The sequence below is a fragment of the Nothobranchius furzeri genome, chromosome 3 (assembly GCF_043380555.1).
Source record: "Nothobranchius furzeri strain GRZ-AD chromosome 3, NfurGRZ-RIMD1, whole genome shotgun sequence".
Taxonomy (NCBI): Eukaryota; Metazoa; Chordata; class Actinopteri; order Cyprinodontiformes; family Nothobranchiidae; genus Nothobranchius; species Nothobranchius furzeri.
Window position 1 is genome coordinate 53,028,700 of NC_091743.1, and position 16,327 is coordinate 53,045,026.

Below are 16,327 nucleotides of genomic sequence, written 5' to 3' on the forward strand. Positions count from 1 at the left end.
ACTGTTTTAAAAGGAGGAAAGAAAAACAGAATATGCAAAAGGAGATTTATTTTTTTTGCAGGACAGGAATGGAGCATGCATGTGTGTGTGATTGTGTGAGGAGTAAGGAAGTGTGTTCAGGCACGTATGCTCCCCCTAATCAATTATGCATTTATTAATAGAAGGCCTGAGAAGACAGAATTTCAAACAGCTGAACTGTGCAGCAGCTTAGTTAAACAGCTGAATGGTGCAGCTTAGTTAAAGCCTAATTTCTTTTATAGCAGCACTCCAGTCTCTCTGCTATGAATGCCAATCAGCGTCTAAACCCCACCCCTCCTGGCTGTAAACCACCCCCTTCCTCCCCTCCTCTCCTCACTTTACCCTGCTGTTCTGAAGGATTCTCGGCACAGCCTTGCCTTTGAATTGTACCAGAACCACCACATCAAACAAGCCCGTTGCACATGCGCAGGCACGCACAAACACACACACACGCGTGCAGATCAAAGATGACGCGTCACTGTTTTTTTCTTTCTTTTTTTTTTTTTTTGGTCCCAGAATGGCCTTTTTTGTTCTACTAGTGACCTTGGCAGCTCAATGGTTTTCAAAGCACACCTTCGTGGAGCCGATCGTCACCCTAACATCCTTAAATTTGTTCTCCCTGCTGATCAGGAAAGGTCTACACTCCAGCTCTGCAGATTTCTTGAATGCTAATAGAATGTTAAACCTCAGAAAAAGTTGTCTTGGATTTTAAATGAGAGAGAATGGTTCCCATGTTTATTTATTTATTTTTTATTCTGCCTTTTTTTAATTAAAAAAAAGAAAATTTCCCTTGTCTCTGGTCAGTCTGCGGCAAAAGTAAAACAGATCTGAATAAAGAGTGTGAGATAATAAATTTTCTACCTGAATCAGGCGAGACCTTCACACAAAAAAAAAACATTTCAGTGCAGATAATTTTACAGACTTGAAATAGTTTAAAAGTGTGACAACGCCTGAATCTTAATATGTGCTGAAAAGTGAAATTGTTCGACCAAAGTGAAACATTGCTTTGGTAGCCCATCAAAAACCACAACTTAGACTGTAATCACACAGAAGAGGCGCCTCCATCTGATGAATATTTTAGCTATAAAACTGTCATCTCCATATTTAACACAGAAACAAGCCAATGCCCTTGTGAGATGGCTGTCAGTTAATTATAAAACTCTACTCTGTAAAAAATGCTCCAAATGCAACTCTTAGCGCTCCCCCCACTGATATTAGGAGGCGTCAGGGGAAATTTTCACATTTTCCATCCCCCTTCTCCTTTTTGTTTTTTTTCTGGGTGAAATTAATGTGACAGAAAGAAAGGCTCATTGCACAGCAGCTTGATAGAGGGATACAGGGGAAGGGAAGGGAGAGCCAGGGCAGGGGGAAGATTGGGGGGTAGAGGGCTGGGGAGGGGGTGAGAGAAAGAGGGAAAGCAGGGGAGGGGGTAGAGTGGGAGGAGGAGGGATGGAAAGATGAGCGTGCATGCTAATTTTATCATTCTGCTGATAAACTTTTCCTCCAGTAATCCTCCGGCTGGGACGTGAGAACAGATAGGAGACAGGGATAGGCTCTAGAAGCTCCGGCTTAAATCAAACAGCCACCCCAAACAGAACCGTCTATTCTATTCTATTCTATTCTATTCTGTTCTATTCTAGTCTATTTTAACAGGATCTAGTGTGAGACCATCTGTTCTTTTTGAAATAAACATGCTATTTGGAGTGATGGATGTGCGTGTGTGTGTGTGTGTGTGTGTGTGTGTGTGTGTGTGTGTGTGTGTGTGTGTGCATTTCAGCTGATTGAACAGCATGATTGTTCGCACCTCCTTACATCTCTTTATTTGGCTCCAATTTGTCCCCCTAACAGGTCCACATCTGCCCCGCATCCTCTGGAATTAATAACCAATCAAAGCCATTATTGCCCTTATAATCCCACTAACACAACACGGCGACCACACGTGCTGCTTACACACAGTCACACACACACACACACACACACAGATGCACATTACACACTCCATCTCACGTCTAGTTTAACAAGGCCCATTGAGGATTATAGATACATAATGCCAAGTGTACAGATTAAGTATGACAATAACTACTGATACTCAAAGTGAGCCCTGCCTTCTGTAGGGATAAGTGTGTGTGTGTGTGTGTGTGTGTGTGTGTGTGTGTGTGTGTGTGTGTGTGTGTGTGTGTGTGTGTGTGTGTGTGTGTGTGTGTGTGTGTGTGTGTGTAATCTGGTATAGGACAGATGAGAAGGAGACCTCAGTTCCCACATCACATCATTCTGCCAGAAGGCTTTTATACTTGCTCCCAGAGTCACCCTGTGTTACAGACAAATGTGTGTGTGTGTGTGTGTGTGTGTGTGTGTGTGTGTGTGTGTGTGTGTGTGTGTGTGTGTGTGTGTGTGTGTGTGTGTGTGTGTGTGTGTGTGTGTGTGTGTGTGTGTGTGGCACTAATACACCCTCACACGCAGACGCATTAAGTGTGTGAAGAGTGTCTCTTACTGTTGGCGTCAGTGTCATCACTCTTGGGAGGGGTGTGTCCGGTATAACCAACAGCAATCCTGACCATTCGCTCTGGATTTCTTATCTTCTTCAGTCCTGCAAAAAAAGAGAAATGACAGATTTAAGAACTGTTGCAGATTTCGGTTTCGTTGAGAACTACATCTCACCTTATCCTTCCTCCCCAACACCCAGAAACAAAACTCCGAGCGCAATGCATGTGGGCCGATCCATTTTCTGTTCCACTAACTTGAATCCATTGTGTCTCCAGATCGATTGGCCACAGCAAATACGCTGCCTCCATGTGTGTGACTAACTTGTACCCAGGTTTAGTTTCTCTTCTCTCTCATCATTTCTCTGTCTCCCTGACCACTGTTGCTATGATACAAAGTAGACCAACCAGTGCACAGGGAGATGGTCTTCCAGGCTATATGGTGGTGGATGTCATTCTGTTGCCCACTGGTATTCTGTGGTGCTCGGCATCTCACCCACACCCACCCACACCCACACACACACACACACACACACACACACACACACACACACACACACACACACACACACACACACACACACACACACAACACATCTGTCAAAGAATGGAAAGATTGGATGGCTGTCTCCTGGCTTCGTCGCTGAGACTCATTTGGCTTTCAGTCAGCATGACTGAGGCTTGTAAATTATTACATCCATTCTACGTATGACAGCAAAGGGGGCCAAAAATCTCTCACACCGCCAATGTGTGAGGGTGTTTGTGTGTGTATGCACACAAAAGGGGGCATTTTTTAAATGTTGTTTTTATGTGATAGAATGCTTTCCGAACTGCTCATGGGCCTTTCTGCCTCATCTTTAGTTCTATAGTCTTTTAACACAACAGAACTCTCAACCCACGGTCCTCCCTTTGCCTCTGGCAACACGCTGCATGCTCCGTCGCACACATGTAAGTTTGTGATGAACTATGGCTGAAATATGATTTTTAGGCATATGCTTCACCTTTGTTAACCAGAAAGTACCCCTTGGAGAACTCCTGCTCAGCATTGCTCCCCAGTGGAGAAAGAGTTCAAACTATTCCCTGAAGAAATTTGTGTAATTTTGCTGCTTTACCAAGTTTCGGATCAATATTTGATTTTTTTTTAATATCATGTTACTTGAGAGAATATATCACTTCAAGGCACCAGTAGAACTTTAAAGACGCATAAACATTGAAATGAGAAGTGTGATCAAACGCAACACACACAAGTTAAAAGAAAGGTTGTTGCTAAACTGAGTTGATGAATGACCCGAACAGCTGGCTGACATAAACAGTGTTTGTGTGAGTTTTTAGTTAAAGGAGCAAATAAACTAGATCCATCCATGAGATGACCTAAAACTGACACACATGCACGCCACCCCCGTGCCAACCTAAATACAGCCAGATTCTCACCTTCAACGCCTTAGCAACCACATCCAAAGCACAGTGAGCACATAAACATAAACACGCAGGAAAAAATAAACAATATATGGAAAAATACATGAAACACCGGTGCTACTGAGGCGAAATGAACACACAGCTGGTCGGGCAGGTTGTGCGCCTGTCAGGACAGAAAAATCTGCAATTCAGTGGTCTATTTTACGCTTTAGAAGACACACGCGCGCGCGCACGCACGCACAGACACACGAGCGCGTGCACACAGAGCATCTGAATTCCTTCAGCGTGAACCTCGCTCATCCTTTCTCATCGCTTTCACTCAGCTACTCAGGGGAAACGCTGAAGCGACGGACGCTCAAAGGGGAAAACAGCTAATTAAATTTATACAAAAGGATATTTCGACTCTCCTGGTGTTGCTGGTTTGCTTTCGGTTAACCGAGATGCTCACAGTCGCTGGTTCAGCACCAGCCTCCGTGTTTTCAGGACGGGGCCAGCGAAGAGAGGGAAAGCCCCGCCGTTATCTCTGCCCTCCTCTCTGACTAAAAGTCCCCCCGTTGCTTCGTCCAGAACCAGTATATCTGGACTCCGCCGCCTGAAATAAAACCCGTTATTCCTTCTTACCTTCCGGCTTGTTTTCGGCAGCCATTTCCCCTCCACCGCGCGCCTCATCCCTCCTCCTCCTCCTCCTCTTCTTCCTCCTCCTCCTCCTCCTCGACTCGACCTAGTGTTGGAGGGAGGGGTGGTGGTGGATGCTGGTGATGGTGTTGGGGAGGACCACGCGCGTGCACAGAGAGGACTGCTCAAGGAAGGGGGGCGGGGCTAAGAAGGAGGGGAGGTGGGGGGCAAGCCTGCCGCGTTCAGGAATCTTATTGGTCCAAAGGAACAGGACTGACGGCGATGGGTCCGTGATAGCGGCGCGCAGAGTATGGCAGGTGAATATAACATATAAAGATGAATGGTCCCCATAGACAAAATGAACATTTGGGCTCCCCAGAATAAAACTGATGAACATCTCAGATGCCCCAAACAACATTCATCCTGTGGAGTTCAACTCAGGTGCTTGATGACTCACCATCATGCAGGTTGTGAATGATTTTCTACTTAATCACACCTGAAATGAATCAGGGAGACTCTTCAAATAAGAAAGACACTTTGAATGGGCAATTTTAAAAAAGTTCAGGGTTGGTCTCTCCAAACAAATGTCATCCCTTTTTCATCCATATGTTTTGGGGTCTCAACTCCAGATAACAAGTACAGGCAACATCATTTCTAATATTTATGACTCAGAGGAACCCCACGTTTAGGACGCAACAGGGGAATTGCATTGCAATTGGTTAGCTTTGCTGTATTCTGTTCCAAAACATGCATTTGTGTGTGTGTGTGTGTGTGTGTGTGTGTGTGTGTGTGTGTGTGTGTGTGTGTATGTGTGTGTGTGTGTGTGTGTGTGTGTGTGTGTGTGTGTGTGTGTGTGTGTGTGTGTGTGTGTGTGTGTGTGTGTGTGTGTGTGTGCATTGGCCCTGCAGTAGACAAGTGATCTAAGGGGTCATCCTGTGTTTCAGCATTTGATGAATGCATATAAGGCAGAAAATCAATGTAATCTATGAATATTTTAATGAATAAATGTCATTAGAGAAATTCAAAATGTCAAAGTTTCATGGCTGGATAAAAAAAATTACATAATCTGCAATGGGACTAATATTTCAGTTACAAATATCTTTTGTAAAACACAATTTCAATGTATGACATTGATATATATATATATATATATATATATATATATATATATATATATATATATATATATATATATATAACCTGAACCCAACTTTCAGAACTACTTTTGAAAACTACTTCTAGTAAGAATGCTACTTAGGGCTATGAGATACGATGTGTTTTGGTTATATGTTAGAACGTCTTGCCCAAACAGGACTTCTACATCCCCTCTTTTTCTTCCCTTTAGCCACGCCCCTTCATGTTCACGCGCTATCTTCTTCGCTTTCTCGCTCACTCGCACGTCACTACACAACGTCTGTATTGGAGGACACCTTGACAGCCTCCCACAGCATCATCATCATCACCATCATCATGATCATCATGTTCATCAACATTTTCTCTCCCTTACACAAACACACGCACAACTTTGGCCCATACATACACACACAGCACAAACGCGGAAACTCTCCCTTGCACGCGCTCTTTTTTCGCATATAAACCCCGCGGACTGTTGAGAAAACTCAATGTAAGGTCTTGTCATAAATTATGACACCCCTTCCTCTCCCGAATTTCAATGAAAAGAACTGATCGAAAGACACTTTTTTTCAAGCGCGTGGGCTGCAGCGCGCGCTGTCGTTTGCTGTGGTGCTGAAGCTCGCGGTGCTGAAAGGACAGCTCCACACACGCGCCTACACAAACTGTCCTCTTGCTGCTTGCCTCTGAGTTATTAAACCAAAGTTATGATGGGTCAGAGGAAAACTTATGAGGAGCAGAAAACATGCCCCCAGTCTGATTTGATTTGGACTCAGGCAGAAAACCGTGGAATTACGTTTACAGTTCCACCTCGCAAAGTTGAATTCATGCCCCTCACATCCTCAAAAGATTTTTTTATTTTTCAAACGTTTTATTCTCGGTTATCCCTGCTTAATAGTGGGGCTTAACTAGGACCATCATGTCCCCGTTTGCAGCCCACACTGACACTTTGCCGCAGGGTGGAATATGGCCTTTCCACCAAAGCCTGGTGTTTTAGGGACAAGTTATAAGATGATTCATAAGAAAAATTCAGCTTCGGAATGATTTGTTTTGCCTAATGTGTCTCAAAGACACAAAAGGTTTCAAGCATGATAAAAAATAACTAAAACTCAGATTCTACATTTTATTTATAGCATATTTGCATTTATTGCTATTATTTTCTTTATTTATTTTTGTTTTATTTGTTTATTTAAGCTCGTGTCAAAGCTATTTACTTCACAAAACATCAGTTACTTGTTGGAATTTGTTGTTGATTGCACATGTCTAGTACTTTAATCAATATTTATTCAATTTGACATTATTTTTTATTAAATTATATTTTCTAACTGAGCTGGGGGAATGTTCCCCCTTGACAGATTTTTTCTGGTGTTACTTTTAGAAAAGAAAAATCAGCATCAGACAAAGACAACCTGACAAGGCAGTTTTCAAATGAACATTTAACTTATGATGGGGAAAAGGCTATCTTGGTCGTGTGCAGAAAAGAAATTATCTTTTGTTAAATCATGAATTAATCGTAATTATTTGTTTATTGGAATGCTGCCAGCGTCATTAAACCAAGGCCCTATTGCTGCCAGATTTGTAGAATTAATAAATCCCTTTAACCCTCCCACTGTCTTTATGGGTGACCCCGTGAGGAAAGTTGACCATTGAGCAGGACTGATGGTTTATCCCTTGAGGTCCACGTGGCAGGGGTGAGGCGGTGCTCACTCCTCACCCCTGCCACATGGACCTAAGGGATAAACCATCAGTCCTGCTCAATGGTCAACATTCCTCACGGGGTCACACCCATTAGGACAATGGGAGGGTTAATAGAGCATGTCTGAAAACATGAAGCAGGTTAAAAGATATCAAAAAGCAAAACATCCTGCACTATTTTATATAAATACATTCAAAAGAACCCTGAACACCTCAAGTCCTGCACAGAGTTTCAAGTCCAAAAGTTGCAACGAGAAGTAAACAGAAGTAAAGTGCATAGAATCAAAAACAAAATGAATATCGTGTATTTTTAAATGTGTTTGGAATATTTGCTCTCTCTCTCTCTCTCTCTCTCTCTCTCTCTCTCTCTCTCTCTCTCTCTCTCTCTCTCTCTCTCTCTCTCTCTCCCTCTAGAGACATACATACATAGTTCCAGTTAACAATAGATATAAATATGAAGTTTATAGCTTCACGTTTCCTTGGCTTGTCTTTCTTCTTGTTCTGGTTTGACTTTTTGGCGCTATTTCAATTTAAACCAGCAGATGGCGACAAAACCACCAACAAACTCACAGTGATGTTGACCAATGAGCTTCGAGGATACTGAGAAGGTGGGCGGAGCCAGACTGGTGTAACTCAAACATGGCGGCGTCTGTAGAAGACGAATTTGACTTTAACACTCAGGACTACTATTCTCTTCTCAACGTCAGGAAAGAGGTGAGACTCGCGTTCTTCACGGTGAAAGTCTTTGAAGAAGCAGCCTCCATCGCTGCTTCACCCCCGGCTAGCATACAGACTCAGTTAGCCCGGACTCGGGGAAGGAGGCAGAGCACAGTTGATGCTACAGATTCATTCAGAGCCATGTCATGTTCACCTGGATCTCCATTAATTACACGAATGTGTCGTTAGGCGAGAGGGGGAGTATTTAGAAGTAATAGGACTTTCATAATTAGCATTTTCTTGATATTATTTTTATATGTAAAACTAGGATGCCTGACAGACATGGGTTGTGATTTCAGCCGATCATGACCTAAAACCTTCCTTCCTGATCCTAAATAACCTGAGCAGTTTATTTGCAGTATTTTCAAATGTGATGCTTTGTGGCATCAAGAGAGAATAACGTAATTTGGCAGATTTGTGATTGATATTGTGCTTTTTATTTTATTTTTTTGGAATAAAATTAGATTATTCCCCACATTTTAAAAGCAAGACTTTACATCCCAGATGTTTAAATTTCTTGATGTGACTCGTGTCTTCTCTGCTGTCACAGGCAACATTAGAGGAGCTGAAATCATCATATCGTAGGCTTTGTATGCTCTATCATCCAGACAAACATCGAGATCCAGAGCTGAAGAGACAAGCGGAGCAGCTTTTTAACCAGGTGCACCAGGCCTATGAAGGTTAGTGGGCAACACGCCAGTCAAACAGCAGCATATTTACTGTGTGATATATATGGTTTAACGCACCTTTACATTAAGCACTTCTTTAACACTAGTGCACAAAAACACAAAATTATAGTTTTCTTTTCTTTCCTTCAGTGCTGAGCGACGCTCACTCCAGAGCCATCTATGACATCTTTGGGAAGAAAGGGCTGGAGGTGGAGGGCTGGGAGGTTTGTCTTCAAACATTTGAGTGGCTTTGCTGCCTCACTGCACATGCTAAATGACCCAGGTTTAATGATGATGATGATGATGATAGGTGGTGGAGAGGAAGAGGGCGCCGGCAGAAATTCGAGAGGAATATGAACGACTACAGAGGGAAAGAGAAGAGCGACGACTGCAGCAAAGAACAAATCCCAAGGTTCACCCAGTCTCTCATTTCCTTTCTCACTCTGCTTCACTGCTTCTCTCTTACGGGTGGTCACATTCATGCACTTCTGCTGTCACACCATCCAGGGCACCATAAGTGTTGGTGTGGATGCAACAGACCTGTTCGACCGTTACGACGAGGACTTTGAGGAGATGCCAGGAGGAGGCTTTCCTCATGTAGAAATCAACAAGATGCACATATCCCAGTCCATAGAGGTTAGTATTTATGTTCCACGTTCAGCCTGAACAAGAGTCCTGTTTTGGTTTCGCCATGCAACTCTGTCTTTCTTCAGGCTCCTCTGACAAATACTGACACAGCCGTTCTGTCTGGCTCCCTTTCTACACACAATGGGAGTGGAGGGGGCAACATTAACATGACCGTACGCAGAGTTACGTCGGCGAAAGGCTGGGGGGAGGTACACAAATACCCAGAGATGCTCAGTTCTTTTAAAACAACGTGAGCTTGAGTCTTCAATTGCATGATTTGTGTTTCTGCAGGTAGAGTTTGGTGCAGGAGACATACTAGGACCTCTTGTTGGGTTAAAGGTGTTCCGTAACATTACTCCGCGCTGGTAAGGCCTAAAACAGGTCGAATGAACATCCTTATCCACCCTTTCACATTTCCTGTCTGTCGTTTTTCTGTCCAGTTTCCTCACAGCCCAGTGCGGTTTGCAGTTCTCTCCTCGAGGCTTGCGGCCAAGCTGCTCTCTGATGACAGCACGCCACCTGGACCAGAACACTATGGGCTACCTTCAGTGGCGCTGGGGGCCCAATAGCGCCATGACTACCAGCCTGGTCCGAGACACAAAGAGCAGCCACTTCACCCTAGCTCTGCAGGTGATTAAATACGAGTTCATGAAGTTGTGATTCTTATTCCTTTCATCTCTTTGTGATCTGTTGTGTACCATCTCTCTGCTAGCTGGGTGTGCCTCACTCCTACCTGATGATGAGTTACCAGTACAAGTTCCAGGATGAAGACCAGACCAAAGTGAAAGGCTCGGTCAAGTATGTGGGTTAAGTTTAGCACCAAACTGTTTGCAAACTGCTCGCAGGCTATCCGCGGGTCCTTAAAAAGTCTTAAAAAGTCTTGAATTTGCTTTTCCAAATTTAAGGCCTTAAAAATCCTTAAAAATGACAAATAATCCTTAAATACAGTTTCCAAAGGTCTTAAATTACCAAAGACCCAATAAACAAGATTATTTTATTTCAATTTTCATGAATTTCTAGTTAGTGTTCAGCATTTTTTGTGTATGATATTGGCATAAGCGGAACCGTACTCAATTCAGTTGGTTGTGAAAGGGGGCTTTTTTAGATGAGCACATTAGCTGGTTAAGCTAGTGGGAGACTGCGCCATGGGGACGTGCAACTTTTATGGTAACTGGATGGCTAATCCCACATTCGCAATAGCTGGAAATTATAGTTTAAATTTAATTTTAAAAAGTAGCTTAAATTTGGTCAAATTGGCCTTAAAAAATGTCTTAAAAAGTCTTAAATTTGGCTCCCTTAAACCTGCAGATACCCTGTGCTCGGTAATTTACCTGTTTTACTTCTATTAATAAGCCTGCGCACCATCTAGAGGGAAGGAAACCTGATGAGTTTTAAGATTAGCTTGTTTCTTTGATCTGCGCGTCTGTGTTTTTATACACACGTTTTTATTTGAAAGTACATTTTAATTTACATCCTACAGATGCAAAGTTCTTTTTTATTATTTATTTATTTTTTGCTCATTTAGTTTTTAACAAGAGAAAAAAAATCTAAGCTGTTGGGTAAAATATGCACTCCTTACTTTGTTTTCTTTGACATGTATGATAATTAAATTTAAGGAGAAGAAGAAAAAACAAACAAACTGAGCATTGTGGTGGTTAGGGTCTGTCAGGACATCATGAATCATTGCTTTTGACCTTCAGGTTTTTAGTCTGCCTGGTAGAGACTGTGTTGATGTAGCTGTTGTCCTGATGCCGGGCTGAGTCCTAACATTGTGTCTGAGCATAAACTGTCCTGAAAAGGCCTCGCCCTGGTAGCAGTTTGGTCCTCAGGCTGTTTTAAGCCTCCTACAGCTGTTTCTGAAAATGATGACCAACAGCACCAGTTTGGTTTAGCTGGTGAATCACACACCTCACTATAATCCCGCAAAATCCATAATTACTCTCATTTCCAAAGATTTCATCTGATTTTTAGGCTGCGCAGTGGCGCAGTGGTTAGAGCTGTTGCCTTGCAGCAAGAAGGTCCTGGGTTCGCTTCCCGGCCTGGGATCTTTCTGCATGGAGTTTGCATGTTCTCCCTGTGCATGCGTGGGTTCTCTCCGGGTACTCCGGCGTTCTCCCACAGTCCAAAAACATGACTGTTAGGTTGATTGGTCTGTCCAAATTGTCCTTAGGTGTGAGTGTGTGCATGATTGTTTGTCCTGTGTGTCTCTATGTTGCCCTGCGATGGACTGGCTCTCTGTCCAGGGTGTACCCCGCCCAATTGCCCGTTGACCGCTGGAGATAGGCACCAAACCCCCCACCCCCACGACCCTACATGAACAAGCGGCTTCAGAAATTGGATGGATGGATCATCTGATTTAGTCATTTGTGTTATTTTCTCACTAGATTGATTCAAAATAAACGGTTAATATAGAATTTTTTTAAAGCACAGCTTTGGTTCACCTCGGTGTTCTTCTGTTGACAGGACCGGCTGGTTCGGTACTGTAGTGGAGTACGGAGCGGAGAGGAAGATCAGCCGACACAGTGTTCTGTCGGCCGCCGTCAGCATTGGTGTCCCACAGGGAGTCACGCTCAAGATCAAGTACGGCTGCCCAAAGATAGGATCTCATTCCTCTGTGTGTCCTTGTCTCTCAGAACGATTGTCAGGAGAGAGAGTGTTTTAGCTCACCCTGCTGTTTTGTTTGGACAGGCTGGCACGTGCCAGTCAGACGTACCTGTTTCCAGTCCACCTGACTGATCAGCTGCTGCCCAGTGCGGTCTTCTACGCCACTGTAGGACCTCTCCTGGTGTACATGGCCGTCCACAGACTGATCATAATCCCGTACACCAAAGCTCAGAAGGAGCAGTGAGTAAATAACCTCTCCTGCATCAACTAGCATTACTTTAGTCCGGGAGATCTCAGCTAAATCCTTTTAAGCTTACATTATTAAAGACTGCCTTTCTTCATCAATAACTCATCATCACTAAGACCTCTAATCGTTGTTTTATGACATTTCCCCGTACTCGCTCAATAGTGGGCCACAAAAGTTTGCCTAAACTCCCATTATGCGTAAACATTTTGCATCCCAGTTTATGAGTGTGTGTCGGGAGGTTTCTTTCGTGCTTGTGCTGCCATCAGCAAAAGCCTCCACAGTCAGTCCCAGTGGTTTGTTGTTGATGTCTGCTTTGTGCCTCTCAGAGAGCTGGAGCTGCAGAGGAAAAGCTCCGCCACCGACATCGCCCAGAAGAAGCAGGAGGCAGAGTCCGCTGTAAGTACCGGCGGGGCTTTTCCTTTGCTTCATTGTGTGTGTGTGGGACACAACAGATGACTGTTCATGAGTTCAGCCCTCCTCATTATGAACTCCTGACCGGATTTCATCCATCCGAAGTTTTACTCTCCTCTGCACCCCCCCTGCTCCTTTCTCTCGGTGCCTCCACAGGTTCTGCTGATGCAGGAGTCTGTGAGGAGAATCATAGAAGCAGAAGAATCCAAGATGGGTGAGGACATACACACACACCACACACACACACACGCACACACACACACACACACACACAATCAGGGTGAGAAATAAAAGCTTTTCTCAGTTTGGAGTCAGTCCAGACTTGGTGAAAATCCAAAATTGTAATTCAGATGCATTTATCTTTGTTGCTGTCAACACTGCGTAATATTCTGTGGCTCAAGAATCCCGGATGTCTGACTTCCATCATCTGGTGCTGTGAAGCAAGTCCTGGTGCTTTTAGAGACCACCTCTGTGGGTTACACGCAAGAATACTCACACACTTCGTTTAAAACGAACATTTCAGCATCCCAATTACGGTTTCTTTATGTTTATTACACGATTACGTTTATTTAATGTGCTCATCTCTGGATGTTTTCAGAGCACTTAAAAGAGCTGAGAGGCCACCATCTCTTCTTCATGACAGATGTCACAGCTTGTCCTCGTGGCTGGAGGAGGAAACGCGTACTTTACTTTTCAATAAAACACACCAAACCTGCAATAGTTCTTAGTTGCTGGTCATGTTAAATACAGCATCATAATTATCTTCTACCCTCAGCTGTGGCGCCTAAAGTTTAGCAAACTCAGCATTTTGTAGTATTTCTGCATAAATCTGCTCCTAAAACACATTCGGACATTAACGAGTACTAAAAGTAGATTAAAAAGGTCTTAAAAATACACAAGCATGTTTGATCAAGTATTGTTCAGTAACAATGATGTCATCGATTTTTATTGATTACTTGCTAATTTGAAAGTGCAATTGACATCTGCTAGCTTTACGAAACGAGAAATTGATCATTCTATATCAAACAAAAAAGACCTTTATGTAGCAGGCTGGAAAAGCTTGGGAATCTTTCTGATCCCCACACCTGAACAGATATTGTACAAACGGAGATGATACAACACAAGAGCACGGTGTGGACTTAGGGAAACCTCTACGTTATTAAAAGGTAGTGCTGGTCGGTCAGACGAGAGCGGAACAGTAAAAGCCAAAGCTCCCTAAAACAGAACAGTCAGCGCATGTTCAGATGGTTTAGGTCAGGATCTCACTGGTGACAGCAGCATGCAGCATTTGGGAGTAAGTTTCAGAAATGTGTCAAGATGTTTGTGAGACTTTCTCACACTTCTAAATTTTTCAAAGGAGTCTTAGAACAACATTTTATCCACGATTGGAAACGGTTCTGAAACGCTCCGTAAAGCATCGAAATGATGGTCGTACACAACCCCAAAATAAAGCCCTACGATGAAAAGACTGGTTTGCTCTGCCCACTCAGCCATGAATGTTAAATGAGCTGTGTGCTAATTGGCCGGTTTACCTCGATGGATCTATGACGTTGCCTGAATCTAGAAACTCTCTGTACAGAATCCGGATAAATCAGTAGGCTTGCTGTGGATCTATCTGGTATTCAGTGATGTTCAATGTAAAGCTACATTCATTGGCATCAAAGAAGCAAGAGTAGCTACTGAAAACATACGTCCTATGTCTTATAGATATGTGCATTACTGGATAATTGTCTTGGACAAATAACTAAGTGTGTTTTAGTCTCTTTTTTTGTAATTTAGCTTACAAATGTAGTATTTTCTACCTACTAGAGAAGGTTCAGGTGCTAAACCTCTGCTAAATCTCTGCATAGGTCTTATCGTCCTGAACGCCTGGTACGGGAAGTTTGTGTCTGACACCAGCCAGAAGCAGGACAAAGCCAAGGTTATTGACGTCACTGTGCCGCTGCAGTGCCTGGTCAAAGACTCCAAACTCATCCTCACTGAAGCGTCTAAGGTGTGTTTCACCAAATGGCAAGTGTACCGAAAGCTTCTCTGAATCTGCACACGAGCAGCTCATATCTGTGTGTGCAGGCAGGGCTGCCGGGCTTTTACGACCCTTGTGTTGGAGAGGAAAAGAGCCTAAAACTACTATACCAGTTCAGAGGGGTCATGCATCAAGTCATCTCTGCAGACACTGAGCCGCTACGAATACCCAAGCAATGTTAGTATGCAGCCACTTTTACCTCTGATTCACGGAGCTGCGGGCTAATTACACAACTCGTGCTTGCAAACACATTTAAACGGCTTGGATATGTTTTTTGTCTTGTCAGCTCACAGAATCGAGTCCGAGTCCTAAGAGCCCGCTGCTGTCGAAGTACCAGAGAGCAAGTGAGGATTAAACAGACTTCGTGTGCAGGGAAGAAACCCCACGACTCTTAACAGGAGCTGGTTTCTCTGCTGTAGCTCTCCTCTGTCTTTGTATTAGTGAATCCGTCCCACAGCTCTGTCCACTCCTTCCTTTCCTTAAGGCCAGTTCTCGGCTCCAGCTGGGTCAGCTCTGAGTTTTCCTTGCTGGCCGATCCGGCTCGCATCTCTCCGCCACAGGAGATCCGACGTCAGTCCTGAACTAAGGTTTTATATTTGTAGGACACAGAGGGGCTGATTATTACTGTAGATATGGTGATGCCATATACAACGGAGGCATCATTTTCACTGTATGATTGTACTATTTGTCCTTGATGTGTCTTGCTCTGATATTTTTCAGCATAACTAAGTCATTCAGGCAGAAGACTGTGGGAACAGCACCGTGCAGGACCGTGTTTCAGTTAGCCCTGGGCTAATCAGGACGGAGGACAGGCCGAGATCATGTTTTAGGGTCATGTTCAAAAGTGTTTTGTTCAAATTTGTAATATTATTTCAGTGGCGTCGCTGCTGAGTGTTGCTGTAGGTGTCAGCTGTTACTTTATAATGATTAACTGTGAAGAAAAGGAAAAATGAAGGCGGTATAGATTGGACAAGCCTTCTGATAGTTGTGATCCAACTAAAAACAGACAGGTTTTTATTTTCCTCATGGATTTTTAATAGTGTAGAATGCAGCTTAGAGGCAGAAACACAGCTTGGATTTAATCAGAGTTTGTGTTCATTGATCATTTCTGAGGAGTTGGGAGCCAAAACTGAATTTTCTGTGATTTTTCATATGCTGAAGGTTATAGTTTGTACTTGTTTACTGGGCACAAAGCCAGTAGTAACCATAAATATTGGTGTAGTATTTAAAACTAAAAGCAAAAACATGAATATGTTTGCTGAGATTTAGAAAAAGTGTTTAAAGAGGTCCTTCACTCATATTTTAATACAATTGCAATGGTCTATAGTAGAGATAAGGAGTCTTCTCTCCTCTGATTGGCCAATAGCAACACAGCTACCACTATCTTTGCTTTGCAACGTTGATGTTGTATCTCCACAAATAGCACAAATCAGAAGGAGTTCTGCCATGTGGTGGAGTTGCTAATGCTAGTGATTAGCTTCTACTAGCCGAGATGTTCTCTGCTGTTTCCTGGACGCTAAACCAACAACAGCCTTCCCCGTCATGAGTCAAGATGACTGAGTCTATATATGTTGTGACAGTGTGATTAATCTGTCAGGCTATTCAAATCCTAGAGTTTCACCATCTATTTTCTATCGGAAGCTAATGCAGGAGATAGGTGTAGGAGACTATTTTC

The 16,327-nt window shown here is 43.4% G+C and overlaps 2 protein-coding genes across 8 annotated transcripts in view; one reads left to right on the forward strand and one right to left on the reverse strand.

Annotated features, from left to right (window-relative positions):
- Positions 1-4,673, reverse strand: part of LOC107385543 (calmodulin-binding transcription activator 1) — a 75,295-nt gene extending 70,622 nt beyond the window's left edge. For 3 of the 7 annotated variants that reach the window (XM_054750613.2, XM_054750638.2, XM_054750616.2), the window contains exons 1-2: positions 4,536-4,673; positions 2,510-2,605 (exon numbers count right to left, since the gene is read on the reverse strand). In XM_054750613.2, the coding sequence (XP_054606588.2) occupies positions 2,510-2,605; positions 4,536-4,560 (121 nt within the window). In that variant the 5' untranslated portion in view covers positions 4,561-4,673. Of the gene's footprint in view, positions 1-2,509; positions 2,606-2,676; positions 3,078-4,535 lie in introns of those variants that run through there. The other 4 variants (XM_054750610.2, XM_054750630.2, XM_054750626.2 and 1 more) reach the window with 2 other exon arrangements.
- Positions 4,674-7,893: 3,220 nt separating this feature from the next.
- Positions 7,894-15,106, forward strand: LOC107385541 (dnaJ homolog subfamily C member 11). The gene is made up of 16 exons (XM_015959492.3): positions 7,894-8,069; positions 8,623-8,752; positions 8,891-8,964; positions 9,051-9,152; positions 9,248-9,376; positions 9,454-9,576; positions 9,659-9,732; positions 9,808-9,997; positions 10,080-10,165; positions 11,831-11,947; positions 12,056-12,211; positions 12,545-12,614; positions 12,786-12,843; positions 14,480-14,622; positions 14,700-14,829; positions 14,939-15,106. Exons 1-16 carry the CDS (start codon positions 7,995-7,997, stop codon positions 14,962-14,964), a joined length of 1,683 nt encoding a protein of 560 aa, XP_015814978.3. The 5' UTR covers positions 7,894-7,994; the 3' UTR covers positions 14,965-15,106.
- The last annotated feature ends 1,221 nt before the right edge of the window (positions 15,107-16,327 follow it).

Coding starts and splice junctions, on each gene's coding strand:
- LOC107385541 (XM_015959492.3), top strand. CDS start 7,995: ATGGCGGCGTCTGTAGAAGACGAATTTGACTTTAACACTCAGGACTAC. Junction 8,965..9,050: donor TGGAGGTGGAGGGCTGGGAG/GTTTGTCTTCAA, acceptor TGATGATGATAG/GTGGTGGAGAGGAAGAGGGC. Junction 9,577..9,658: donor CGGCGAAAGGCTGGGGGGAG/GTACACAAATAC, acceptor GTGTTTCTGCAG/GTAGAGTTTGGTGCAGGAGA.